We start from the raw sequence: 10865 nt of genomic DNA, 5'->3' as shown, positions 1-10865 counted from the left end.
AACACATCTAACTCATGGGACTTGAACTCATGGCCTTAACCACCACCCCATCCTCCTGGAGAATTGATGGCACAAAGGACATTGCCATAAATAAATATAGCAAATCAATCAAGATAATATCAAGGACTCAATACATAGATATATACATTTATACATACATATATAAATATGTTAAGTAGCCTTTTAACTTGACCTTTCCCAACACATTAATATTGCATTGCTAAACATTAAACATCAGTGCATGAAGTCATGCTTCTCTCCATAAGTACCTTATTATCCATATAGATCAATTAACTACACCATTCTGGAAACTACTATTATATGGAGAGTATTGTGCTTTTCAAGATATCTTTTTACTTATAAAAAAACCACTACTGCATGGAAAGTAAAATTCAGAAAATGCATGAAACAATAACTTAGCATCATGGCTTGAAGGAACACCCAACAGATCACATATCCAACTACAATGGTCTCTCGAACTTTTTTGATAAGTAATTTAGAAAGGTCTTTTAAACCCAATCCCTAAATCCAAAACCAAACAGATAGGCCTACCCTCCTCAGCTTACAGGCCCTTTTTAATCTCATCAATCAGAAAAGCTATTCCTCTTCAATTATAGGTATTATGAGTAAACACATCAATTTGCCTCAGGGTTTCACAAAATGAGAAGAGCTCCCTTACATCTAGTGAGGAAATGCATCACGTTGTTATCATTTCTGTCCCTTTTTTCCCTTTATTATTCTCTTTTTTACCATGGCTGAAGGTAGTGACATGACTTGCTGTGATGAAGACAACAACAACAAAGTGGTAGGGTGGAAATTGATTTTATCAATTATTTTAGAGTTGATGTGCATTTGGTTCATGCTACAACCACTTTAGTCAATTATGAAGCCATCTATGCTGTCACTAGAGCCAAATGTAGCTAGATGCATTACCACCCATCTCCCAAACAGCCACTATACCATCAAAACTCCCTTCATCAAAGCCCAACCAAACCAAAAGTTGCCACAGTCACTACCCAAGATAAACAACAGGATCAAACCCTTTCAGGCCTAACACCACTACCAGATGTAGAAATAATTCATTAATTAATTAAAACATGCACACATACTACAACATTAGAGTAGATTCTCAATAAGTAAAAACATATTAAATACTCAAAGAAAAACAAGAAGAAAAAAACTAAGAATTACAAATAAACTTCAATGTCATGATGTGACTTTTTTTTAACACTTCCACTGTAATAAATTTTTTATGTATTATGGTGTGATATTTTACACAAAACTTCAGATAGGCTCCACCACACATATCCCCATACATAATCCTGTAAAGATTCGTGGGGAAATTTGGATCCCAAAAACAAGTTCCAGAAAAAGTGATATCTCACATATTTAAATAGGTACATGCTACTAGTAGGATAATCAGAATATGTTTTTTTTTAAATTGCAAATAAAAAAAATTTACCTTATAAATAACATAATTGACAAGACGTTCCAACAATTTCCGAGTCTCAGGAGGATACAACTCCACAAAGAATATGGTCTGCAAGTTAAAAGTATAAACCATAATTACAAAGACAGTCTTATTGGTCATAAATTCATCATTACTTTGATGATGAGTTTGTAAACATCATTTTATAGGTATCATGTCCAATGTTAAATTTGTTGCTAATACGCCACTCTTTAGTCCACTCAAAAGAATAGCCCATACATCTTACAAATAAATAAATAATTCCACTCAATCATCAACTTATTTTCATTGAGTTGACTTGATAATTAATCATATAAACTTTCAAAAAGATTCTCAATCTTACCAGTATAACTATGGAACTCAATCATTGTAGGAGGTCCTATTCTTAAATTGAAGTTCCATACAATGTTTTGATAACTAATAGTCTGAATCATATGGATGAATTTTAGTGTTTAACTTTCTGAAATGGAAAGCATAGTTGTAATCCAATTTCAACAATTTTGTAGTTCATATAACTAGCTCTAAGCTAGAACTTAATACATTTCAGGAGTGCTTGTATAACTATACTGACCCTTGTTCCAAGGTTAGTGAGAATCTAGTGTGTAGTTCTTTTAATTAATATATTCCAGAAGCCTCTTTCTTCATTACACCAACCAGTAGTTTGCTAGCTTGAACCTCAGTCTACAACCATTCACCATTGACAAACCATAAGTCCTAGGTTATCTGATATAAGAACCATAAAGACCCCTCACCCACTTCTGTGATTAAAAGTAGCATGATTGCATGAAATTAAGGGAGATAAATGATACACGTGAAAAAGAATGTAAGAATTTGAATCTCTACACAAGTGAACGTTCCAGAAGACAAGTATTCAATCTATCCATGACTTTGATACTCTAAAAGAATAATTTACTAACAACAAAATAGCAAAAATATTCATAATATCAATATGCTTTTTTTTTTCTCCAATGCCATTTATAAGTACTGGCAGAGCAACACCAATTAGTGGTTAAACATTGCATAATCCAGCAGCAGAGGATAAGCTGATGGCATTATTGTTTAATACAATTCATCAAACTCAATTATCTTTGCCAGAGCAGCTCACAATAATCTCCGCCAAAGAAAAAAAATCTACAAATTTTCCTGAAACCTAGAGAAGGTTTTTCATCCAAACCAATACATGCAGTGTAAATACAAATTGGCCCACATTACAGAAAAGATGGACATAATTCAGTGATTTTACAGACTATTAGTCTATTACACCTACTGCAGCCACTTATGTTGTATTTTAATGTCTTAGCATCATTCTCATTGCTCAATCACTGTGGCATTATAGCAAAGTAAAATTCATATTCTCAAAAAAAATCTACCTGCTTTATATAAATAACATATCCTATGGCAGCAACAGTAAATGCGATCTATACATTGCCTAACTCAGCATACAGTCCACTATGCAAATAGTTCATTGGCTAACACAAAGACATAATTGCTTAAAAGTCCCTCAGCAAGATAGCAAACTTACCTTTAGACATAGAACTAGTAAAACAAATACATTGAGCACAAAATTTGTCAGCAGTCCAACGGTAGCATGAGAACCCGAGAGCAGCTCGATGACACGGCTTGCATTCTCCGAATGAATATAATTCTCAGCTATTAGTCCATCCGATTTAAGATTATCTAAAGACAACTCGGTCCAGAATTGAAGAAAGACAAAGCTTAGCACCGTAGACGCCGCTGACACGGCTATGTAGCGCACACCCATTACAAGTAACTCTATATTCAACCTTTTCACCACAACCCAACTCCAAAATTTTCATCAAAATGGCATTAGCATAACTCTCCCCATTTTACAATCACAATTTGGCAGTGAAGTAAACCAGTCACGGACACACTTTAATTTAGATTGAAAACCCACCAAAAATTCACTACCATGCCAAACACTCCAAGATCAAATCCCAAAACCTGTCCCCAAATCCAAAACAAAAAAATAAATTAAAAACAAATAACAAGTAACCAGGTGATACTTCATCCAAATAGAAAACTGTCTAAAAGGCTATGAATTTCTCATTTCTTCAATACCCAGAAACCAAAACACATAAAGATCAAAACTTTTACATTTCTTTCATTTTTCTTTCCCAGCTAGAATAAATTAAATGTGCAATAAAACAATTATAAATTCAAATCACCGATACATAAACCTTGAACCCCGATTAAAATTTTTTCGAATTTTAACTGCAAAAACATGAACTTTTGAGAAACCACAGAAAGAATCCAGCTAAAATTATTAACCCCATCAATTGAAGAGCATAGAAAAAGTCAAAAACTTTATCTCTGAATCTCTGAAATTTTTTGATATAATTGTGGAGTAATTAAACGAAAATTTGAGAATGAATAAGCAAATGAACGGACCTGATTCGATCTATGATCATATTGCTTTTTCGTCGGTGGGGGTTTCTGCAATTTTCACCGGCATCGCTTTTTCGTGCGAGAGAGAGAGCTTTTTCCTTCTTCTTTTTTTTGGTAAACGAAGAAGAGAGAGAGTAATTGCTGTCAGTTTATTAGAGTATCATGTATAAAGCGAAAACGACAGCCTAAAATTAACCTTAAAATAAAAATTGGAGATTTATTTGTAAGAAAATTTATGCTTTGCTTTTGGTAAGTGTGTGAATCATACTAAATATATATATATATATATATTCCTGACTTTACTTATTTTTTTAAGGTAATGCACTAATGCCGTTGTTTTATCCCTGCCTTGTTGATCTTGTTTGGAATCAGTAATATTTCAAGGAAAATGTTAACATTAATACTAATATTATTACTAAAAAAGTTTACACAAAATATAATAATAAATGTAATTGATGATTTATGTAATAAAGTTAATGTAATAATTTTTTCTTTTCCTTGCGTCATAAGTTTTCTTAAATTAACCACCAAGAGATGTGGTCTAGTGGTGTTAAGTGTTGACAAAAATGCCCAAGGGTGAGATCCCATGTTCAGTCAAATATGGACTTGCATGGGTGGTGTTAAGTGTTGCACAAAGATGCCCAAGGGTGAGGTCCCATGTTTGAGTTTGAATATGGACTTGCGTGGGGTTGCCTAGCTTGGCAGCCTAGAATCACTAGTTCCCTCGTGGAGCTGAGAAGTTATGACTTATCTGTCCTCCTGCACCTCAATAGGATCCGACTCAATGGGTAGGTGCTACTATGGTCATGCTCAAGTAGGACACTTGATCCCCCTACCCCTTTTTTGATTATCAAAAAAAAAAAAAAGGTTTTCTTAAATTACAGTCATGTTATTTACATCTCCCTATTAATTTACTGTCTTGGTCAAGTGTCCCATTCAATGCTTTTAGGTAGTGGGATGGATTGAGAGAGTATGTGTAAATGACAAAACAATATTCTCTTTTTTACTTGGACGGTTGTAATGATAATAGTTCTAAATTTACGGAATCTAAAGGTGGTGTCCTTTTCAATATAACGACATTATTTTGAAGACAAATATGGAGGTGGCATGCATATGACTATATGAGAAATGGGTATACGGGGATATTGTTTTTAAGGACTAGGAAGGTTGATTTTATTTTTTATTATAGCTAAGGCAGGCATTTTATACTCTTTTTTTTTTTTTTGAGGGACAATTATACTCTTTTTTAAGTTATGAGTTGTTTCTTGATTTTCAAAACTTATAGTTATAATATAACTTCCCATTATATATTTGTCATTAACGGATTAAACAGCCAAAAACAACATAAGTTTGCAAAATAACAAAATTGTACTTTTTTTTTTGGGTCCAAAACAATGGTTTTAGTAGCAATGTCCTAACACTGTTAACATAAGAGGCACATCGATATTATTGTAATATTCAAAATACTAATTTTAAAAGAAACAACATAAGTTTGCAACAATAACAAAATTGTACTTTTTTTTGGTCCAAAACAATGGTTTTAGTAGCAATGTCCTAACACATGTTAACATAAGAGGCACATCGATATTATTGTAATATTCAAAATACTAATTTTAAAAGAGACCATCATAAACTTTACATAATATAAATAGTATTTTAGCCAATTTGTAAATATATAGTATATCAAGGTCCTTTTGGATATACACCACTGTAAATTTCTTTAAGACCTTCTCTTTCTCTCTCACTGTAAATTTTTTTAAGACCTCTCTCTCTCCCTGTGTGTGTTAAAAATATTTAGTATTTTCAAATATATATATATATATAGTATATCAATAGGTTCAAATTAGTCTAATATTAATTTTTTTTTTATCAAAGAAAGAACTTTAATTCAAATTTTGAAAAGCAAGCCAATATATGAATTCATTGTTCTAAAATAAGCAACTGTTTGAATACCGCGTTTCATGCAATATCCAAGTTTTGTTTTTGTTTTTTGTTTTTTTTTTTGAAAACACTATTTTAGTGGCTTTATGTCACACCAGTGGTCTCGTGCACTATTTACGAAACCAACAAACCTCTTTTTTCAGCAATTTTTCATTAAAAATGAGCCCCACAACACTAGTCACATATTTAAAAATTATTTTGCTCAGTATTTTCAGCAAAATAAGCATCCAAATGGACTAAATATAGAAAGTAAAAACTTGTTCCTCAAAGTTTATAAAGCAAGTTCAAGCTCATAATAAGGCACCACAAAGTAGAGATATATAAGTTCCCACGAAACACGATAGAATTTCAATTTACAACTGGGAAATGATTTTATTATTTAAGCTAACTGAAATTTACTATTTTTTTATAATGTAAAAATATGTATATAGTTGTTAATTTGTGTCATTCACAAAAAAAAAAAAAAAAAAAATGTATATATATATACATGAATTACCTATTTAGTTTTAAAAAAAAAAAAGTACACTTGAGGGAATAGTCAAATATTTGAAGATATGAAGATTCTGAACACCCTTGCTTTTCAAAAAAAAAAAAAAAATCTAAAAATGATATGGAAAAAAAAAAAAATTTAATCTGGGCTGGGCCATTGATGTACAAAGCTAGATGGGCTCAACCCATGGGCCCTATTCTATAATATACCAGTCAAGATCACCACACTGTATCTACCGTTATGCTCAGCTCATGTTTCCAGAGACTTTCATACTTCTTTCTTCTTCAACCTCCAAAAACAAAAATCCCAAAATTTTTTTTTTTTAATCAAAATCGAAAAAACCCAATTTTTTTTTTTTTTTGTTGATTTTGGAAGATGGGAATCATAAAGAGTAGTTTTTCGTTCATAGTAGGGACGGTGTGTGGAATATACATAGCTCAAAACTACGCCGTTCCGAACATCAGGAAGCTCACCCACGATGCACTCTACAAGGCCAAGATCGTCGAAGAGAAGTACCGAAAGCCCAAAACCAAGGCCGACTACGACGACGACGATGGCTAGGATCCGACCCGACCCGACCCCGTTTTGCCAAATCCAACCAGGTCTTCAAGATAAACTCCTGTACTTTGAATTCTAGAGGAATACAGTGAATTATTTTTTTATTTTTTATTTTTTGAATTCAGATATTGATTGTGAAAATTGTGTAAAGTCAGTGTTTTTTATTAATCAATAATAGTTTGGAATCACTTATCAAACAAAAAGAGAAAAAAGATTGTGTTTTAACCTTCTTTGTTTTTAGAATATTAGAAATGGACTGAACTGGACCGAACTGGACCGAACAGTAGGCGTATATGATTTTTAATCTTTTGGATTTCAGTTGGAAATTTTAGGGACAAATTTGATAGAATTGTTTACTAATTGTTAATCCATTCTTGAATTTTGAGATTCATTTTCGCGTACGTGAAGCAGTATAGTTTAGTAAAATTATTATTTACTTGTTGAATAAAAAAAAAAAAAAAATGGAGGGGTTCTGATAGGCTAACTACGTGGGGGAGAAAGCGATATGACATTTTTGGCAGAAAGGATGAGTCATTGTCTTGAAGAAATCATTGAAACTGCTGACATAGAAGTATGTGGTAGATCTAGGATAACACACTATGGAAGTTGTATAAGTTAACTGATTAAGGGAGTTTCCTAAATGGGGGAGGAGCTGGGCAGCGGCTCGGGAATAGATTCTCACCTGTGATAATGAGAGTCTCATCAGGATGGGCTTTTCAATGGTGAGTAGGTGTTGTACGTGCCGTTGTAGTGGGGAGACTGTGGATCACCTCTTGATTCACTGTAGCATGGCTTTTGAGTTATGGAATTCTATTTTTAGGATGTTTGGGGTTCAGTGGGTTTTACTGGAGAAGGTTCTTGATTTATTATGTGGGTGGCGATGTCGTGGACCTAATTCGGATATCTAGAATCTTATCCCTTTATGTTTGATGTGGACTATATGGAGGGAATGAAATCGGCGTGTTTTTGAAGATGTGGAGTGCTTGTCTTCTCAAATACATGTATCCTTCATTAGTTCTCTTTATGAGTGGTCTTTTGTATCCGGTCTTACTGATAGTAACTCTATTCACTCCTTCATAGAGTCAACTCATATGTAGATATTATCCATTGTAATTCTTTAGGCTACTTCGTGTTTATTTTCACGACATAGTCTCAAAAAAAAAAAAAAAAAAAAAAAAATTTGAGGAGCTGGTTTTAGCATTGTCATTATGTATTTGGAAGACCTTGTATGTCTATTTGTAATAGTTGTTTTTCATTTGGATTACCCATGTAGACAGTCACTATGTTTGGGAGTTTAGAAAAGAATGAATGGTTAAATCATAAATGAATGGAAAATGGAAGGAATATTGTGTATTTTCTATAGTGTATTTAGTATTTTATAAAAGAATAAATGAAAAATGAAAGAACTTTATAATTTTACCGATATAATGTTCACCTTTTATATCTCTTTTCTCGAACAAGGGATAACATTGATATTTCACCTCCATTTCATTAAAAGGAATGGGTGTTTCTCCCACTTTTGGGAGGAATGCTATGGAGGGGATAGAATGGAGTGTGTATTCCCTTATAACCATTATATTTCTTCCCATTAAGATCCATTTCATTCCATTCCTTTTTCACTTCACAAATGGCTTTTTTAATGTTGATAATCTAGTGGTGGAGGGCGAGGTTGTGGGTTCAACACTCACTAGTTGCCTATGTAACTCACCAAATATAAAAAGAGAAAGAGAAAAGAGGGGGGAGGGGGGTGTGGGTGGGGGAGGGGTGGTGTTTCGTGTTCAATTGGGGTGTGTGGGGGGGGGAGGGGTGGTGTTTCGTGTTCAATAATCAACGTTTGGCAATCTCAACTTAGGTCACTAATATCCAACCATGTAGAATCGTTGAAAGAGCATTTCATTGTTCAAAGTGTTCACCATCGTGAATATGATGTTCAATTTTTTTCAATAAAAGTCTTATTACCTATAAAAAAATAAAAAATAAAAAATAAAAAAGAATCATTGAAAGAGCACCATTGAGTTATAGTTTGAAGTAGTTTATACTCTACTGGTGCCACAACACACGTTTCTTATAGCATTAATAGGAAAGGAGGAGGACTAGAGGAGAGTATTCGACGTTTTTGAAATTAGAAAGTACAAACTTAGATAATGTTTATTTACCGATGCCTATAATACAGTCAAAGCTCATATTCAACCCTAGATGTGCTCCCATCAAAGATCTTCATGGTGCTCTTCCCTTATCACCTAATATTGTGGCTAGGCACACATGGCCTATTATCAAGCTTAAACATAGGAGTTTCATGTTGCTTTCCTCAACTCAACAATCACTTTTGTGAGATTTTCATGGTTGATGTCCTTACAGCTAGAATAGGGGCTATGGGTCTGTCTATGTTGTTTCCTTTGCAATATGGATTTGGATGTTGCTCAGCTGCCTTTGTGCATATATGGTTATTATTTTGATAAGCACATATTTGGCAATATTGATGGGCATTTCATTTGCACTTAGCCTATTGAGGAATGGAAAACTAAGGGCAATGAATTGTGGAGTGAGGTCTTCTTATTAATTTTGGGTGTTCCAAAAGAAGGCAATTGAGCATTTCATCGAATTTGCATTTAAGCTCTTTGTTGCATCGATTTTATAGTTTATTGTGAGTGATTATGTGTGAGTTTGTTGGGTCACTCACCTCCACTTATGGAATTTCTTATATATCACTTCTATATACTGGCATGTTTTATGCCTTTATATATTTCTAGCTAAGCCAAACTCAACATAGGCCTTTGTCTCAACTGTTCTGTAGTGACAGCTGAAAGCCCTTTTAATCATCTAGCTTTGTTGAGGAACCTATCCTTCTGGTAAATAATATGCTATAATGTCTTTTGCTTCTTCATTGATAACTTAAGGAGCCTATGTGTGATCTCTTCAGTATCTTGTTATTGTTTGGTGTTGTATGTGCAAAAATGTAAATCATTTGCTTCTTCATTGCTCTAGTGCTTATGAGTTATGGAGCATGATTTTTGTGTTGTTCGGTTTATGTGGGTTATGCCAGAAGGGGAGGGGGATCTCCTCAATAGTTGGAACCGAAGGCTGGGTGGAATTAGAAGTCACACAATTTGGAGCCCAATTCCCCATTGTCTTATGTGGTGCCTATAGTTCAAAGAGAAATGCTTCGACATTCGAGAGATGGGAGAAATCAGTGCACGAACTTAAAAGCTTCTTCTTCTCAAATCTTTATTTGAGTGGATGAATGCATCCTCTATATGTCTTTGATACTATGTTTGAGATGCTCGATGCTTGTTCTTGAATACTGCATATACATCCTATGTAAGTAGTCTATTTTTTGAATTTAATAAAAGCTTTCCTTAAACAAAAAAAAAGGTGGATTGCTAGCAAGCTGCCACGCTACTTTTTACCATATTTGGATTCAAAGAAACAAAATTGTTCCCAGAACTGATCAAATCTGAAGAAAGTATATTGTTCATAGCATCAGATCATGGGAAGCTAAAACTTGAGTAGCTGATTTAAGGGAGATTACTCCCTTAAATATAGCTTGGAGTTACTCCTTTGTCTGCACTGTATAACAATTAACAAGGCCTTTTTGTGGGGTCTGTTTATTGTTTTTTAGTGGCTAATGTGTAGTTTCTTTTCACGGCTTAAACCTTTGGGCTTTAGGCTTGGGGTCCTGCAACTGAGATTGCGGTGTTCTAATAAAATTTCCTGCTTGCTTATATTTATCCCACGTTTAACACTCTGTTAACTGGACCGAACCTAGTGAATCCGCAATGGGAATGTACCCTATTCTACTTCAATGTCCAAATCCATGGAGCTAAATTTTGGACTGTAAAACTAATCACACTAGTAACAATTGAATTATTTCAACGAAACATTCCAAAATGTAATAAATAACCAGCAACACCTCTTTATTTTTTTTTTTTTGGGCATCTCCTTGTAAAATGATGTGGCGTCTGATCTACATTGAAGTCAGAAAGTGAATGATTGCATTGTCAA

The 10865-nt window shown here is 33.7% G+C and overlaps 1 protein-coding gene and 1 long non-coding RNA gene across 2 annotated transcripts; one reads left to right on the top strand and one right to left on the bottom strand.

The window, feature by feature from the left end:
- Window positions 1–1433: 1433 nt before the first annotated feature.
- LOC136065245 (uncharacterized) lies at window positions 1434–4045 on the bottom strand. The gene is made up of 3 exons (XR_010626879.1): window positions 3878–4045; window positions 2991–3430; window positions 1434–1540 (listed from the first exon to the last, which is right to left on the bottom strand). It is a non-coding gene; the product is annotated as an uncharacterized LOC136065245 (long non-coding RNA).
- A 2478-nt stretch (window positions 4046–6523) lies between these two features.
- On the top strand, window positions 6524–10340 carry LOC111989504 (uncharacterized). The gene is made up of 2 exons (XM_065768171.1): window positions 6524–6907; window positions 9907–10340. The coding sequence occupies exon 1, from the start codon at window positions 6681–6683 to the stop codon at window positions 6864–6866; it is 186 nt and encodes a 61-aa protein (XP_065624243.1). The 5' UTR covers window positions 6524–6680; the 3' UTR covers window positions 6867–6907; window positions 9907–10340.
- Window positions 10341–10865: the final 525 nt, after the last annotated feature.

Source organism: Quercus suber, unplaced genomic scaffold (genome assembly GCF_002906115.3).
Source record: "Quercus suber isolate HL8 unplaced genomic scaffold, Cork oak 2.0 scaffold_898, whole genome shotgun sequence".
Lineage (NCBI taxonomy): Eukaryota > Viridiplantae > Streptophyta > Magnoliopsida > Fagales > Fagaceae > Quercus > Quercus suber.
Note: the sequence above shows the minus strand (reverse complement) of the source record. Positions and strands in the feature narration are given on the sequence as shown.

What these genes read in the sequence shown, in the direction of transcription:
- LOC111989504 (XM_065768171.1), top strand. Translation starts at nt 6,681, where the DNA reads ATGGGAATCATAAAGAGTAGTTTTTCGTTCATAGTAGGGACGGTGTGT.